Genomic DNA, 17,716 nt, shown 5'->3' with positions numbered 1-17,716 from the left:
TTACCTCATCTCTGAGTTTCTATAGTACATTTAGTTTATGCCATGACATTTAGTTTGTATGCAAGCATTCATTTCATTTACTCAAAAAGTTATTCTTTGTGTGCCAGGCACTCTTGTAGGCACTGCAGACAGTCCCCAAATTTAGAAATTGTACTGAAACTAGGGTAAGAGAAAAGTAGATTCTATTCAGCCTCCATTTGATTTTGGTTGAATACACACCTACAATTAGCCACCTATATATATTACTGAGTGGTTTTAACATTTTACTTACAAGAACTTTACTATTTTATTATTATATTTAAGGGAGTAAAAAAGTTCTTTAGGATTTTGAAAGGTGAGAAAAACTAGTCAACTCAAAGCATATTGTTTGCATACCATGTACCTGGTAATGTGTTTGGCAACCACAAAAACAAAGCTATATGAAACAAGGAATGTGTGTGCATAAAACATTGTGGTCGGCATGCAAATAGCACTGTAGAATGAGAGAGGAATGAATAAGTCACTCTGAGCAAGAGTCAAGATGGGACTTTATGGAGGAGTTAACCCTAGAGTTTAAAGAGCACAAGGTTGCTTTAAGAATGCAGAAGGAAGGGACACTCGGATGGCTCAGTTGGTTGAGCATCTGCCTGCCTTTGGCTCAGGTCAGATCTCAGGGTTCTGGGATGGAGCCCCGCTTCAAACTCCCTGCTCTGCTCCCTCTCCCTCTGCCTACTTGTGCACGCTCACTCACTCTCTCTCTCTCTCTCTGAAATAAATAAAATCTTAAAAAGAAAAAAAAAGAATACAGAAAGAAATCTTAAGTCCAGGGAACAACACATGCATAGGCGTGAAACATTTCCATGAAAGTTTAATGCAGCAAACTACTAGGGTGTCTTGGGAGGAGGTGGTCAATAAGCATTTTCAGATATAATTAGGTTGAAGAATGGAAGTAATGAAATGTGAGACCTTCTTATTTTGCACCTGGGTATTCCTCTACCTATTTCTGTTCCTAGGTGTTAAGTTCTTTGAGAACATCGATGGTATTCTGTACTTTGCAATCTGACAGTGACATGTGCAGTGCTAAACATGACAAGGACTCAGTACATGCTTGCTGATTAATTATACTCCTCATTCACTCAACAAATATTTTTGACTCCAGCATGTGTAAGGCTCTATACTTTGTGCTATGAGAAATTTTTTAAAAAGTTGTAATACAGCCAGCTTTCAAGGAGTCTTGAACCTCAAGCAAAAAATTATAAGGAATTTTTTCTGTTGTGATGATTTATATGGTCATGTGCTCACAGAGCTTATGCTCTTGTCAAAGGAAATAACAAGGGTAAATGGCAAAAATGTAGAGGAAATAACAATAGGGTAAATGTAAAATGGGGTAAACACTAAGGAGAAAAACAATAAAATAGGAAAGGGAGATATAAATTACCAAAGAGGAAAAGAGAAAGTAATTTAATTTCTTTTACCTCCATATCCTTAATTCTAGAAAAGAAAAAATAATAATATTTATTTATAGGGTTGTGATAAGGATTAAACAAGTTAATATATTTATGTATAAAATGCTCAGTGCTGGGGCACCTGGGTGGCTCAGTGGGTTAAGCCGCTGCCTTCGGCTCAGGTCATGATCTCATGGTCCTGAGATCGAGTCCCGCATCGGGGTCTCTGCTCAGCAGGGAGCCTGCTTCCTTCTCTCTCTCTCTCTCTCTCTCTCTCTCTCTCTCTGCCTGCCTCTCTATCTACTTTGGATCTCTCTCTGTCAAATAAATAAAATAAAATCTTAAAAAATATATGCTCAGTGCTGTTCCCAGAAGATGGTAGGAAGTCAGCTAATATTGTTCATACATTTGTCTTGAATAGCTTTAGAATAGTAGTCACCTTATTTTCATCACTTATGAACTTCTTTAATTGAAGGATATACTTCCAAATGGTTTTGAACTACTTTCTCTACAGGCTAAAACTCCCTCATCCATATCTTGCTCCTTTTAGCTTCTGTTTCCAATGCACTCACATCTAAAAATACTTTCTTATTGAAGTGAATCATTGTACTTTGATAGTATTTCTTCTAGAAAACAGTATCTGCTAATCTGGATGTCAGGTCACTGTTTTCTGTTTCACGCATGAGGCAGACATCCAGACCTTCCTGCCCAAAATATTCATTAATGCTTCATCATTTATCCCATCTCAAGGTTAAAAGGTCTGACAAAATGAGACCTTTATGCTTGCTTACCAGCTTAAAAATATATATACAATATTGGAATTGTTATCAGACAGAAACATAAAATCTTCAATATGACTCTTTTGGAACTAAGATCATTTGCACGGATGAGATGAAGTTTGAGGTCTCCTACTAACCGTTTTTTTATCTAATTTCAGTGCATCTTTAAATGTATCCTGTGTCTCCCTTTCAGGGATCATCTGATCCCTGAAAACTAGACTAGCTCTTTCTTTGTGCTCCTTTAGCACTCCACATTTAGCCCTATTGTAGCCAGTCATTCAGTATTGCAATTTCCTGTTTCCCTAATTGCCTTACTCCCTGCCCTCCACCTCCCAGTCATGTATGCTCTTTATGTCCAGTTCTTTGAGATCCATTACCATGCTTCACATGTAGTTGATGCCCAGTAAATAGTTAAAACACTCAACCTAATGTCTGGAGTGCCTTTAATATATCAGGATTATAGGGACATGGTTACTTAATCTTGGTTCCATATTCCTTAGCTGCTGCTTTGTCCTCCTGGCGGCTTTCTGCGGAACAGCAGTTTTCAGCATAGGTACACCATGTCCTATACACATTCCCCTGTCCTGCTTTGGCCTAAAACCAAAAGCAAAAAAAGAAAAAGTAGGCTGGCTCTCAGGAAATACCCAAAGATGGAGGAGCATCCTGTGTAGTAATTATGGTGCAGGATGTGGTCCTCACTCTTCCAATTAGAAGAAAAAGTTGAGGGTACATGGCTGGCTCAGTCAATAGATACACAACTCTTGATCTCAAAGTCATGAGTTCAAGCCTCATGTTGCACATAGAGATTACTCTAAAACATAGAGAAAGAAAATCAAGAAAAAAATTATTTGCCATTGCTCTCATGGGTTGATGGGACTTTAGGGTCTGATACAGATCACCTCTATTTACAAGAAATTAATTTATAAGCCAAACATAAGCCATTTATCTGTTTATTTGCTTTCATTGACTAAAGTACTTGTACCAAATATCCAAATTATGAACTTGATGATATCAAAGCACCTATGAAATCCAACAAAAATCAGAAGATTGTTCATTAGCTCTGGAAAGAGAACAAAATGAGCTACACTGTCCCAAGGATTATTTTGTCCTGACTGAGAAAGAACCTTGTCAATGTCTCCTTGATGGCTAGGAGAAAATAGAGTAAGGGGTGATAAGGTCTCAAGTACACTTTTGAAAGTCCTTATGATTTTTTTTTTCTTATTTGCTGAAAGGAAACAATGTTAAAAGTCGAGGGGTGGCATTTTACAACTCAATAATGGTAATGTACAATTTGCTTCCATAATTCTTTGATCCCAAGATGAGTTCTTGAGATAATGCTAATGTGATGTTACTGATGATGGGGCTACGAAAGAAGGGGTGATAGAAGATTGAAGTTGGGTGAGAATTCTGTGTAACCTCTACCTCCTCCAACTCAAAAATCACCATGGTTTCAGTCATCTCAATTTTATCAAGAAAATTAACTCTTTGCTCATGGTTTTAGCTGCCTTACTAGCTCTCCTTCACATACTAATAATGCATGATGATCCACCAAGAGTTCATTCTCCACCACTGTGAAGAAATTATGAAGTGTAGGTTAAGTGGTTGTTTAAAAAAAAAAAAAAAAAAGCTGTACTTCTTGTCATAGGCTACAGTGAGTCCTTCAAGCCTTATCTCAAGGTCCTTTCTATTCCAGAGATTGGAAACCCAAGTGCCTACAGAGGCCAGGCTGATGGGAATGAAGCAGGAACCTACTGCACTGAACTGGAGAGCCAAGTCCTTTCTGAAGGAGCAGCCACTGCTCCGTTCCAGATAATTGTTGAAAGGCAGGAATGTTGACCTAGTATTACACATTGTCCAGTTTCTCAGGTAAAGCAGGAAATGCAAATTTTCATGTGAAATCCTTTAATTTAAATATAGTCAACTAATTTTACTATTATTCTCAAACTGTGTACATGCCAAACACTTCTGCAGGTGGGATTTGGCCCGGAGTCCTCTTGTTTGTAACTTGGTCTTGTATTTTGTTTAACTGTTTGTTAAATTAGAGACTTTATTTTCTACAGGTTTTGCTTTTCTTCAGCATGTTCTCTAAGACACTCTATACCTGGTTTTATGATACTGAAACTGCCTTCCTCTGCAACCTGAATGCTTGTGCATAAGTTTTCTTTGGCTGCTACATTTCCTCTGCCTCCCTCAGCATTCCAGTTAGCAGTCCAATGCTAAGTGGAGTTTCCTTGAGACACTTTTCATATGACACCACAAAACATGTGCAGGTATTACTACTCATTCATTTTGTTCCTGATGTATGAGCTACATAAACACAGTAAAAGTTCACTTATTTCATGGGACTGAGGGATTATATGCTTTGGACTCCTGTTTTTAGAATACACACAGAGACAGTGTTCCTCCTCTTCCTTCTTGAAAGACCTTATTGAACAGCTAGACTATAGTTATCTTTTACATTTAATTACATTTGTTGGAGGCATTGATTGGACCTGAGTGTTCCTAGATATTGGTACATATTTAGAGACAGTATCTTTGGGTGGGTTTCTACAATGGCTGAGGAGTCTTCTTATTTCCGCCTTGAGTAATCTGATTTTCAAGGTTACTAGGGGGCACCATTACCTCTCCACAGAACTGATTACTCCAAGTAGTAACTGGGTGTCTATTGCCAGATGAATTGAAAAGTGCTAAACACTTGTATGTAAAAGAATATATAAATATGAGTTGTTGAAATATGTTATACAACCCCAAAGGGGAATAATTCATAATTGTCTCATTCTTTTTTTAACACGGATTTCTTTAATTAGTTTTAAATTGAAGTATGACTGACATACAATATCCTATTACTTTCAGGTGTACATCATAGTGATTAAATATTTTCCTACCTTACAAAATGATCCCTATGATAAATCTAGTTACCACCTGTCCCTATACAAAGTTATTGCAATATTACCAACTGTATTCCCTATGCTGTATATTACATACTCATGACTTACTTATTTTATAACTGGAAGATTTTACCTCTTAATCTCCTTCATTATTTTGCCTACCCTCCAAGCACTCTCCCTTCTGGTAACAAAAGATTTGTTTCCTGTATCTACGAGTCTATTTTTGTTTCATTTTGTTTGTTCATTTGTTTTTTTAGATTCCGCAAGTAAGTGAAATCCGGTAGTATTTGTCTTTCATTATCTGACTTACTTCACTTGGCATAATACCCTCTAGGTCCATTCATGTTGTCCCAAATGGAAAGTTTCATTCTTCTTTGTGATTGAGTATATTCCACTGTGTATATATATACCACATCTTCTTTATTCATTTCATCCATTAATGCAACTTAGATTGCTTCCGTATCTTGGCTATTGTAAATAATTCTGCAAAGAACATAGGGGTGCATATACCTCTTCAAATTGATGTTTTCATAATTGTCTCATTATTAGTATAGTTTTGGGGGAAAAAATTGATATACATCATTTCTCAACAATGATTTGGCCTGTATATATTGAGCTGTTCCTGAAGTAGCCACAATACCAGTAATGTACAGATAAAATGTGAAAGTTATTCCTTAAACTTCTTTAGTCTACTCTACAATAGATTATGTAAATGCAGACAAGTATTTTTTCTAAGTATTCTCTAGGAGAAACTTCACTATACTACAGAAAAGCGAAATAGCAAACTCTGCTGGTGGCTAATATGCAGAAAGAAATCATAAATAATTTTTCCCTTAGCAGTGTAGTAAGTTTATCCATTAATTTATAGATGTGCTGGTATAACTTCTTATTATATTTTGAACAGTCCTCTATTTTCTTTTTTTTTTTTACAGAATACATATTTGGGAGCTGACGATTGTATACTTTTTAGCTTTTTTAAGAAAGTAAAATGGGGGCACGTGGGTGGCTCAGCCAGTTAAGGCTCTAACTTGGTTTTCACTCAGGTCCTGATCTCAGGTTCATGAGATGAGCCCAACCTTGGGCTCTACACAATCTCTTCTTGAGATTCTCTGCCTCTCCCCATCCATTAGCCCCTCCCCCTACTTGCATACTCTCTCTCTCCCTCTCTCTCAAATAAATAAATAAAAGAATGTATAGTAAGAATTTTTTACATATGTATACCAAACCCTCACTTTCCACTTCCTTAAGTGTTTTCTTTCTTTCTTTCTTTCTTTCCTTCTTTCTTTCTTTCTTTCTTTCTTTCTTTTAGAGAGAGAGAGACTGCATGAGCATGGGGGGCAGAGGGAAAGGGAAAGAGAGTATCTTAGGAAAGTTCCACACCAGTGCAGAGCCCAATGCCAGGCTCGATCTCACAATCCTGAGATCATGACCTGAGCCAAACCAAGAACTGAGCTACCCAGGTGCCCTTAAATATTTTTTTTTTAAGATTTTACTTGTTTATTTGACAGAGAGAGATCACAAGTAGATAGAGAGGCTGGCAAAGAGAGAGAGAGGGAAGCAGGCTCCCTGCTGAGCAGAGAGCCTGATGCGGGACTCGATCCCAGGACCCTGAGATCATGACCTGAGCCGAAGGCAGCAGCTTAACCCACTGAGCCACCCAGGCGCCCCAACCCTTAAATATTTTTAAAGGAACAAGGGGAAGCTTTAACTTCTCCCAATTGCTCTTTCTTTGCAGTCATGCAGAATGGCAAGGGTAAAAAGAAAGCTTAGTTATGTATAGTAATATATGTGAAATACTGGACATTATAAGGAGGAATTGCAAGGGGTACCCAGTTTAGACTTGGAAAACCAACTAATGGTTGGAGAAACCTGGGAAGGCCTCTCTGAGGAAGTGACATGTAAACCAAGATAAATAGAAGTTGCTTTAATGAACAAGAATATAGGGATGGGAGATATAGTCCAAGCAGAAAATTAAGAGTGATACTCTGAAGCATTTTAGAACCAATCAAAGGGATAATCTTAATTTTTTTTCTAGTATTTAGAACATCCAGGTTAGGGGCGCCTGGGTGGCTCAGCGGGTTAAAGCCTCTGCATTCGGCTCAGGTCATGATCCCAGGGTTCTGGGATCAAGCCCCGCATCGGGCTCTCTGCTTGGCTGGGAGCCTGCTTCCTCCTCTCTCTCTCTCTCTGCCTGCCTCTCTGCCTACTTGTGATCTCTATCTGTCAAAAAAATAAATCTTTAAAAAAAAAAAAAAAAGAACATCCAGGTTAATGTAGGATTTTGTATATTTTTCTCTACTTGGCTAAAACAGAAAGAAAAATAATAGCATAATACCAGGCACAAAGCTTGTGACTATTTCCAAAAAAAAGTTTCCCTAATGCTTTTAAAAAATTAGGAAAGCACTAATTGGTTGATCTTTGGATCTAATATTTAGTTTTTTGGAAATAATATTTTTCCTGATTGAAAAGTCAATACATTTTTGCTCTGGAAAATTCTGAAAATACAGAAAAGCAATAAAGAAAATAAAAATCATTCATATTCCTGCTAGCTAGAGACAACCAGTGAGAGGGCAGTGCTGCTCTGTTCCACATCTACATATGTAGCAGCATTTTTGTAAATGAAGATTTGTAGTATGTTGTTTTTCACCTGACAATACCATGGATCTTTTACAGTGCTATTAAGTTTTCCATAACATGATTTTAATAGCTATGCATAAATAATAATTTAGATACTCACTGTGTGCTGGCCACTGGTTTAAGACTTTTAACTTGTATCCACAGAACAATTCTGTAGGGCTATAATCTCTGTTTTATAAAGGAAAGAAATTTTAGAACTTGCCCAAGGTCACAAGCTAATAAAGGGTAGAGCTACATAGCTGCTCAATACAGTAATTCATTTACATAAAACCCTATTTTTAGGCTTACGGGTTGTTTTCTGTATAATTTTTGACTATCTGAAAAAATAGTCATGATTTTGTGGGTTGGCAGTGTAGGTTGGGTTCAGCTGGGCCAGCTCATCCCTGGTCCAGATGGTGTTGACTAGACTCCCATGTCTTAGCCCTTAGCTGTTTTGACTGGACTAATGGCTTGTCTCTCCTCACCTGGGCTCCCATTCTTCAGCGGGCTGGTTCAGGTCATTCTTGGGACAGTGACATTCCAAGCAGCAAGGGTGGAAGATGCAAGGTTGAGATTCAGCACTTGAACAGTACTACATCTATCACATTCCACTGGTCAGAGCAAGTTGCAAGGCCAGACTAGATTCAAAGTGCAGAGTAATAAATCCTACCTCCTGATAAAAGGAACTACAAAGTATTTCAGGCCAATTGCAGTCTACTATACTCAACATTTTGCTCTCTGAGGGCTTCTGTGTGACTAGAATGTATAAATTGCTTAACATTGGCAGCTAGAAATGGATATAAATAATTCCCCTAACCATAGATGGGCATAGGCCAAGATGCTTGTTACCTTGACTTTAAGAACTGGCCTCCTTCTGAGGAACCTATTCCCATACCTTCCGAGTTTGTGAAAAAATGTAACTTTCCTATGTAAATATGATCCCTCATGTATAGGTTGTGAATGTTTACACTTTTCCGCACTAACAGGGCAAAGACATTTGGAACTGGAGAGCTTCAGTAATCAGGGCAGGAAAGATGTGCTTATGGTACCCTAACATAACTGTATGAGACAAATGTAAATGTGCTGAGGGTAGTTTGGGGTAAGTAGAGCCTGATAGTAGAACCTGATAGAGCCTTACATTGGATGCATATGAGAAGTATGTTTTAGAAGAAGTGGCTATACAATGAAGATAAGAACCAAATGACAATAAGAACCAGAATGAATATAGGGATAATCTAAGGGGAAGTTTTTTAAAAAATGAAAAAAGATGTAACTGCAAGATAAGTGTGCTCATAAATAAAAATGCATATAGCTTGAATAAATAGGTGAAAGGTGAAACAGATGGGGAGGTTGGATGGGAGGGCTGGCTAAGTACTGTGAAGGAGCTGTTTGAATAATTGATAGGAGGGTGAAAGATAATTGGAAAGCAGTAACGTGATTGAGGGTTGCTCTAACAGCATAATTTAACTAATAATGATGGAAAGATTATCAGTATATCCATTTATTACTCAATCAAATGATAATGTTGTAGCCACTCAGACATTACTCTCCAAAATGCTAATGCTGATGTTATTTTTTTAATCCAATCATATCTGTTGTGGTGTGTACATAATTATTTTGAAATTTAAGTATAGAGGTAGGTTTTATGTGAAATTTGTTTCCAGTTGGGAGAACATGAGGCATTCACTTGCAAATGTTGGAATCCAATAGACTTCTTAATTTACTTTAAATATTTCAAGGACTAAGATGATAAACATAGCATAGAAAGTATAAATGATAGCTTAGAATTATATAATGTATGAAATATTGGTATTTTACCTGATTTACATAGTCTTACCTTGATAAATCAGCAGTTCATCTGGTATTTGTTCTATCCTACTACACATCCAAGGAACTCCACTGGGTACAAGATCAACGTGTGATGTTGTTTTAAATGTTTTAGTAGAATTTACTCATGATATTACATGACTCAAAAATCAACTTATTATTTTACCATTAGTCAAGTTTATGTCACATAATTCAAAAGAAATTATAATGTTTGATGTTATTTGGAAAGATTTATGAAGAATAGCTACTTATCAGTTTTCATGATGTCATAATCTGATAGTCTTCATGATGTTTTGAGAATACTTTTAAAATATACATTTAATACTGCATTAAGTAGTGAGTGTATTCTTAGGTTGACAAGAATGTCAGCAAAGCAAATGAAGAAAAAGGTCTATTGCATTAATTAGCATCCTATTGAAATATAAGTTTAATTTTTATATGGTTGGATTCATTTAATGGTTTCTTTATTAATCCAATTAAATGTATATATAAACTACTTCATAAATAAAACTGATATACTTTACAAATAAAGCACAAAGTCAGTCTGTTAATTTTCTTAGAAGCCCTATCATACTTTCTACACGGAAATCATCACTCAGAGATTATGAGATCCTCAGGGACAGATCTAAAGCAAAGCATCTTCTGTATATTTTGTCAACTTTAATACTCATTGGCTTCTATTGGCTTCTTTTAAAAACCTCTCTTTCATTTTAGATGCATATATTGCGAAAAAATCTTTATAAGCCTCCGTGGCAAAAATCAGAATATAAAACTATGTTGATTCATTAGAATATGCATAGTCTTCAGGAAACACTTAAGCACCTACTCCAGGCCAGGCACTACCAGGAACTGGGAATATAGGAAGGACCTAGAGAGACTCGTCCATGCTGAGAGGGAATTTACATTCCACTGGGAAGAGATAGCTAGTGAACAAACAAATAAATGATAACAAACAGATGGATGACAGGAGGTATCAGTGACTTAAAGTCTGAGAGATTACCTGTGGTTTATAGTGTAGTGTCTTCCAGGACGTGACATCTAATTTGAATTCCAAATGGTCAGAAGAAGCCAATGCAAACAAGTAAATCAAGCCACTAAATTCAATTCACCAAAAGCCAATTCTCAGACTAATTTACATATTTAAAGGAAGTAGGAAAATGAAAATGTTGGTAGAATTGTGGTACATCTCAGAACATACACATACACACACAAACCACTTTTTGAATTATATTATTGTTACTTCCAAAACTGGAAAAAGCCTTAAATTCTGTCCTAAGTGTAAGATATTCCCGATTCTGAGTGTTAGTGAGATGGAGGTAACTTTCATACTACTCTATCTTTTCTGTTTTAACCTGTGTCTATTAGGCTTAAACTAAGCCATATAAACAAAGTAATAATGGAATTTCCAGGGAAGATGAAGGAAAAATGTTGTAGATATGTAGTTTTTTATGTTAAATTAAGAAAAGAGGAAAAACTACTGTTTTTATAATATGAACTATAAAAATAAAGCTTCACAAAATCTTGAATGATGAGTCTGTGTAAGTGATAAACTTATCAGAATCTTAGAGGCAAAGAGAAGATTTTCAAAAATAGCAGAAGAGGATATACATGGGTTTCAAAAGTTTGAGAACCATGGCCTGAAGTGCTTTCCCAAAACTACCCTTTTGTCACTTTAAGAAACTTTTCAAGGGTCTTAAAATTATGCAACTCTGTTGTAGCAAATAATTCTCAGTAAATTAACAAAATGGCTATTGATTTATGTACAGATATAGTTATCTCAGATTTATTTGTAGTTGTGAAAATTCAGCAGAAAATCTATGTTCACAAAAGGGAAGTAAATAAATTATAGATACAGATATATCCCCTAAAATTCTATCCAGCAATTGAAAGTCATATTTTGGAAAAGTATTTAACGCCGTAGTCAAAATCTCAGGATGAAAATAAAGTGTAATGATTCAATATTTAAAGGAAAAGATGCATTTGTAACATGGAAAAAACTTGGAATCAGTGCAACTTTGGAGAGCAACTTGGCAGTATCTGAAAAGTTGAGAATGTACAGACTCTACAACCTAACATTAATATGATAAATATGCCAGTAGATGAATAGTTGTATAATCATATGATACAATACCATTCAGATGTTAAAAATTAACAAATTGGATCTATATATCTGCAACAGAGATAGATCTGTGTATCTCAACTGAGATAGCTCTCAAACAATGTTGAATTTTAAAAAGCAAGTTGCAGAATGATATATATGTGTAATAGTGTTTATATAAAATTTTAAAACACATATAACAACAGCAAAAATTGTTTATGTTGAAAATATAAATAGGGAATAAACCTATAAAAGCATACCTGGAAGAATGAGGACTGGAATCATGATGGTGGTTGCCTTAAGATAGAAGAGAAGGAAATAGGACTTTAAAAAGATGGGATGAGAGAGGAGATAGTATTTAACTCTATCTGTAATAGTACTTTGTTTTTAAAAATAAGCAGAACTGACAAATGCTTTCATTGTGAATTTGGAGTGGTGGTTTATTGCTTATTATTATAAATTCTTTTTTAAATTGTGCTTTTAAAACTTTCTAAAAACAATGATTAAAGTACATTCAGGTTTGCAGTGGTTGTTATTCAACAGTGAGATTACAGTTCAATTTTCATTTTCACCTTCAAACATCTCTGAATTTTCCAAATTCACAAAATGAATGTTGAGAAAATCCGGGCCACTTACAGATAAATAAATGATAACTGCGTAGTTTCTGGACCTCTGCTCTGTGAGGAGCCCCTAAGGCTCTTGCAACTGAGCTGCTTCTAGAAGGCCCAAGTATCAGCAAAAAAGGATGACCTCCCCGGGGCCAAAAGGCAATAGAGGACTGGCTGCCTGCATAGTGTGGAGATATTGGATGGCCGTGTCCTGGGAAGGAGGCAGGGGCATTAGCCAGTTGATCTCAAACTTGAGCGTACATCAGAATCACTCAGAGGCTTCTTAAAGAACAGAGTGGCCCCCAGAATTTCCAATTCATTAAGTCTGGGGACAGGCCTGTGCATTTGTATTTCTGACAAGTTCCTGGGCATTATTGACAATAATGATGCTTGTCCCAGGACCAGAACTGCTGGTCTAAGCAAAACCCAGCTATCAGATATTTGTATTTTTCATTACTGAAATACGAGAGAGACATTTGGCAGGAATCAATCCAATGTTACTCTCTGGCAGGTCCACAAATTACTTAATGGAGAGAGCCAGCCTACCTCAGGGAAGTTGGCATCACATTCAAGAGCAGACAAACAAACAAACAAAAAGGAAAGGAAGAAAAAAGAAGGAAGGAAGGAAAGGGGCAGGAGAAGGAAAGAAAAAAGAAAATAGGCCTCAAATGATCAGAAAGCTCAAAAATAGGGAGAATGAGAGCCAGTCCAATCTAATGATCACCAACTTTTTCTACTTTTTATTGGGAAAGCAAGGTAATAAAATAAGCATGAAAAGGACTATTAAAAAAACAGGTTCAATAATCAGGGTCTGTTACTGTTTGACAAAACTGGGAGTCCAGGATGGCACAAAATTCATGTCTCTTTCCCATCTTTCAAGTAGTGCTGGCAACTCCTCTGGGTGGGACTGACCCTTCCTTGTTCTCTCCATCCTTTCTCATCCTTCCTCCCTTTTTTCTTTATGTTCTTCCACACTGAACAGCTCCTTGCTGGCAAACATTACCCTGGGCTATGGATAAAGAGGTGCCTCCCATCTTTGTACTCCAGCCAGAGCATAGTACCCTGTACCTAGTAGCTGCTGACTATCAAATGAAACTTGAATAAACACATACATCATCAGCAGGGGTCATGGTTAAAGGTGCAAAGAATGGGAGACAAGTGGGTCATTTCTGTGAGAAGCATAGACACAGTGGAGTGGCCCCAGCAATGTTAACAGCTTGAGACACCACTGGGAGTGATACTACTGGGCACTTTTCTTTATATCCCACATTTTTCCCAATAATTTTTTGCTACTTTTCCCATAGCTTGTTGATGTTTACAACACCCATGCACATGGTTTATGACTTTCCGCTAAATGAGTATATGCTAAATTACAATACCTTTGCTCTGTCTCTGAGCCCAGGCTACAAATAGAGCATATGCCTGAATACATGAAGCCTTTTAGTGTAAGGCATTCTCCTGTTTTCTCAATAAAGACAGTCCCAAAAATGTTTGGGGCTAACTTAAATTGTAGGCTTTTAGGGATGTAGATTAACTAGTTATGTGTCTATTTACACTGTTTAATTTGTTAAGTTGTACATATAGATTTTAAACATCTAAAATAGAAATCCTTTTATCAAAAATTTTTAAACAATTTTAATATTTTCATGATTCTTACATCCTTTGACACAGTTTTCAAGAGTGTATCATCTTCACCTTCAGTTAAGTTGTTTGAGTACAACATTTTTTGAATCTGTAGTTGATGCTATCACTGGACATTTTTATCCCAAGCCATATGTCCCACTCATAAAACACAACAAAAAAAATGATTTTTTAATTCATCCTTTAGTATAGGTTCATGAGTCCCACAATGTAGTCACCCACTACATATTAAATTGATTATAGAAAGGCTTATATACCACCAGAAATAATGCTGGCAACTGTTACATCACATTCTCCATTAGGATTAAGTACTAAATCTTTTAAAATTTTTATTTGCCATCTTTATTTTACTTAACAATTTCATTCTTTCATTCTTTCTTTCAAGCTTTCCACAATAGCACTGATTGCTTTTGTCTCAAGCCAGTGTATTTTCCCCAAGCAGCACCTTATGACTTAATAAAGGAATTAAGAGAGTACCCCATAATAGACAGGAATTTGTAAATCTTAACTATAAAGCAACTCCCACTCTTATATTCCAGAATAGTAGGAGGAAACTCTTGTACTTGAACATGGGCTGTATATTTTCTTTTAATTTAAAAAACAAAACAAAACACCTGTTCTTCTTGAGGCCAATATGATGATTTGGAAAGAAAAGTACATTTTAAGGGCATATACAATTAAAGAGTGATAAACTTTAATTGGATTAATATGAAACTTTCCAATTGTAAGAACATAAGAGGTGATAGATGTATTGTTATTGTAAGAAGGAGGTTGGGTGTGTGTGTGTGCGTGTGTGTGTGTGTGTGTGTGTGTGTGTGTGTGAAATGCCATGATCATGTATCTATCTCTAGTCACATATGGCGAAGAGCAAGCAAAATGGTTAACTAGAGTAAGGGGATCAAGTTGGAAGAAGAAAGCAAGACAAATTTGACATGTGATTTTGACGGCAGAAAACATCAAAGTGGTTTGGTGCACTTAGGAGTTTATTCTATTTTTAAACGTGTGCAGCTTCTCAGTTTTCAATATTAAATATAAAGTTTACACATTTACATATGTTTCAGGCTACATTATTGGAATTTTGAAGACATGAAAACATCAGATGAACCAACCTACGACATCTTGGATTCAGATTGGAAGATGAAGAGAAAATTTAAAGAATGTGGCCTCTAAAGGCGGGTAGTACCTGGAAATATTAACTGACTCACACTGTAAAAATGAGACCGGTCTCTAGACCATAGAGGTTATTTTAGTCTGACATCAAGGTTCAAGACAAAATGTTGAACTAAAAACTTTACGCTCCTCCCCTCCCCTAATTCAGGCAGGTACCAGCATTGGTGAATATGATTTTCCTTAGCCAGAAGCACTCATTTTCACCCATGTAGACCATCCGTAGGAATTAAATATTGTTTATTTAATGTAGATTATAATGGAAAACTGATTTTTTCCACAATGGCAGATTTCAAGGACTTGGTTCCAAACTGAGCAGAAGCTTCCCAATGCATTTTGTACAGTCTGGGAAAAACTGTGCTGCATTGGCCATTTTTGAAGGCCATCATGCCCTGTAATATAAGGATATCATCTTATTGCTGATATCTGTGGAGAGTCCCAAGCAGACACAGAAAATGAATGGAGGCAAGGACTGTGACGGAGGGGACAAAGATGGAGGTCTTCCAGCTATACAAGTTCCTGTGGGTTGGCAGCGTCGTGTGGATCAAAATGGAGTGCTTTATGTCAGGTGAGCTGCCTTATTACCTGTGTCACTCCAAGTGTGCAGTCCCAAAATTAGGGAAGTAGTGTCTGTTCCTTTGAGGAAACAACATACCATCACTGACAGCACCTCACATAAATTTGAATAAATGACCTTTGCTAGAAATATTCAAGTGTTTTATTCTGTACTGTTTTGCAATGTAAATTGCCTTAGGTTACAAGAGAAAATTTTTATGCATTACTTGTGTTTCTATAAGGTGTAATTCTGCTTATCTCTGTAACAAGGATAAAGAAAAATATGAAGATTTCTAAAAGAAACATGTAAGCATCATTACCACATTCACAGGAGAATGTAAAATACTAGACGTAAACCCGATAGGTCTTGACAATATTTTCCCGTCCTTCTAGTGCTTCAGCTGGCTTTTCTGATGTAAGGTTGAGTGTTTTATCTATAGGCAGTATCAGTTATGAGTCTTCTTAATTCCTGATATTAATTAAAAATAATTTCCCTATTTTTTTCTGTGCAGTTTTTAATCTATTCTATTGCATATAATAGTAAAAAAGAAAAAGTCATGATGGAGATGGCTCTTCATCTCACAAGTAAAAATCATACAAATAAAATGCAAGTGCCTGCTCTTTTTAATTTTGGTGACATATATCTAGTGTATAATGAGTCGAATGGAGTAACTGAACTGTTGACAAGAAGTTTCAGGGTTTTTATAAACTGACCTATAACATTGTATTAGTTTTATTAGTAAACACAGTGATTGAATATTTGTATGATTATGAAATGGTCACCTCAATAAGTCTGGTTATCATCTATCATCATACAAATTATTACATAATTACTGACTATTACCTATGCTGTCCATTACATTCCTGTGTCTTTCTTATTTTATAACTGAAAGATTGTACCTCTTAATCCCCTTTATGTATTTTGTCCGTCCTTCCACACATCTCCCCTTTATCAACCACCAATTTGTTTTCTATATCTATGAGCCTGTTTCTATTTTGTTTTGTTTATTCATTTATTTTGTTCTTTTGATTCCACATATAAGTAAAGTCATACAGTATTTGTCTTTCTCTGTCTGACATACTTTGCTTAGTGTACTACCCACTCCATTCATCCATGCTGTCACACATGGCAAGATCTCATACTTTTCTATCACTGAGTAATATTCCAGTGTGTGTGTGTGTGTGTGTGTGTGTGTGTGTGTGTCTGTGTGTCTGTGTGTCTGTGTGTCTGTGTCTGTGTCTCTGTGTGTGTACCATATGCCCTTTGTGCATTCTTCTATCTATGAACATCTAGGGTGTTTCCGTGTCTTGGCTATTGTAAATAATGCTGTGATGAACATAGAAGTACAAATGTTTTTTTGAATCAGTGTTTTCATTTTCTTTGGTTAAATACCTAGAAGTGGAATTACTGGATCATATGGTATTTCTATTTTTAATTTTTCAAGGAAGCTCCATACTGTTTTCCATACTTGCTGCTCCAATTTACATTCATACCAACAATGTACAAGATTCCTTTTTCTCTACATCCTGACCAATACTTGTTATTTATTATCTTTTTAATGACAGCCATTTTGATACCTGTGAGGTAAAGTGAGGGGATATCTCATTGTGGCTTTGAATTGCATTTCCCTGATAATCAGTGATGTTGAGCATTTTTTCATGTGCCTGTTTGCCATCCCTATGCCTTCTTTGGAAAAATGTTCATTCAGGTCATCTGTACATTTTTTAATCTCACTGTTTGTTTTTTGGGTATTAAGTATTAAGTTGGGTATTAAGTTGTTTGAGTTCTTTCTATATTTTAGATGTTAACCCCTTATTGGATATACCCTTTGTGAGTATCTTTTCTTGTTCAGTAAGTTGTCTTTTTGTTTGTTGGTGGTTAATTTCAGTGTGTAAAAAGATTTTTAGGTTGATGTAGTCCCATTTGTTTATTTTTATTTTTGCTGTCCTTGCCTGAGGTGACAAATCCAAAAAAAAAATATTGCTAAAATTGATGTTGAAGAGCTTACTGCTTATGTTTTCTTTTAAGAGTTTTATGGTTTCAGATCTTATATTCAAGTCTTCAATTTTGAGCTTATTTTTCTGCGTGGTGCAAGAAAGTGGTCCCGTTTCA

General features: G+C 36.1%; 1 protein-coding gene across 8 annotated transcripts in view; it reads left to right on the top strand.

Annotated features, from left to right (window-relative positions):
* MBD5 (methyl-CpG binding domain protein 5) overlaps positions 1 to 17,716 on the top strand; it is a 486,733-nt gene that overhangs the window by 407,260 nt on the left and 61,757 nt on the right. For 5 of the 8 annotated variants that reach the window (XM_046019814.1, XM_046019819.1, XM_046019818.1 and 2 more), the window contains one exon: positions 14,943 to 15,616. In XM_046019814.1, the coding sequence (XP_045875770.1) occupies positions 15,504 to 15,616 (113 nt within the window). In that variant the 5' untranslated portion in view covers positions 14,943 to 15,503. Of the gene's footprint in view, positions 1 to 3,896; positions 4,070 to 4,412; positions 4,474 to 14,942; positions 15,617 to 17,716 lie in introns of those variants that run through there. The other 3 variants (XM_046019813.1, XM_046019815.1, XM_046019821.1) reach the window with 2 other exon arrangements.

Source organism: Meles meles, chromosome 9, assembly GCF_922984935.1.
Source record: "Meles meles chromosome 9, mMelMel3.1 paternal haplotype, whole genome shotgun sequence".
In the NCBI taxonomy this organism is placed as follows: Eukaryota; Metazoa; Chordata; class Mammalia; order Carnivora; family Mustelidae; genus Meles; species Meles meles.
This window is presented reverse-complemented; position numbering and strand designations above follow the sequence as displayed.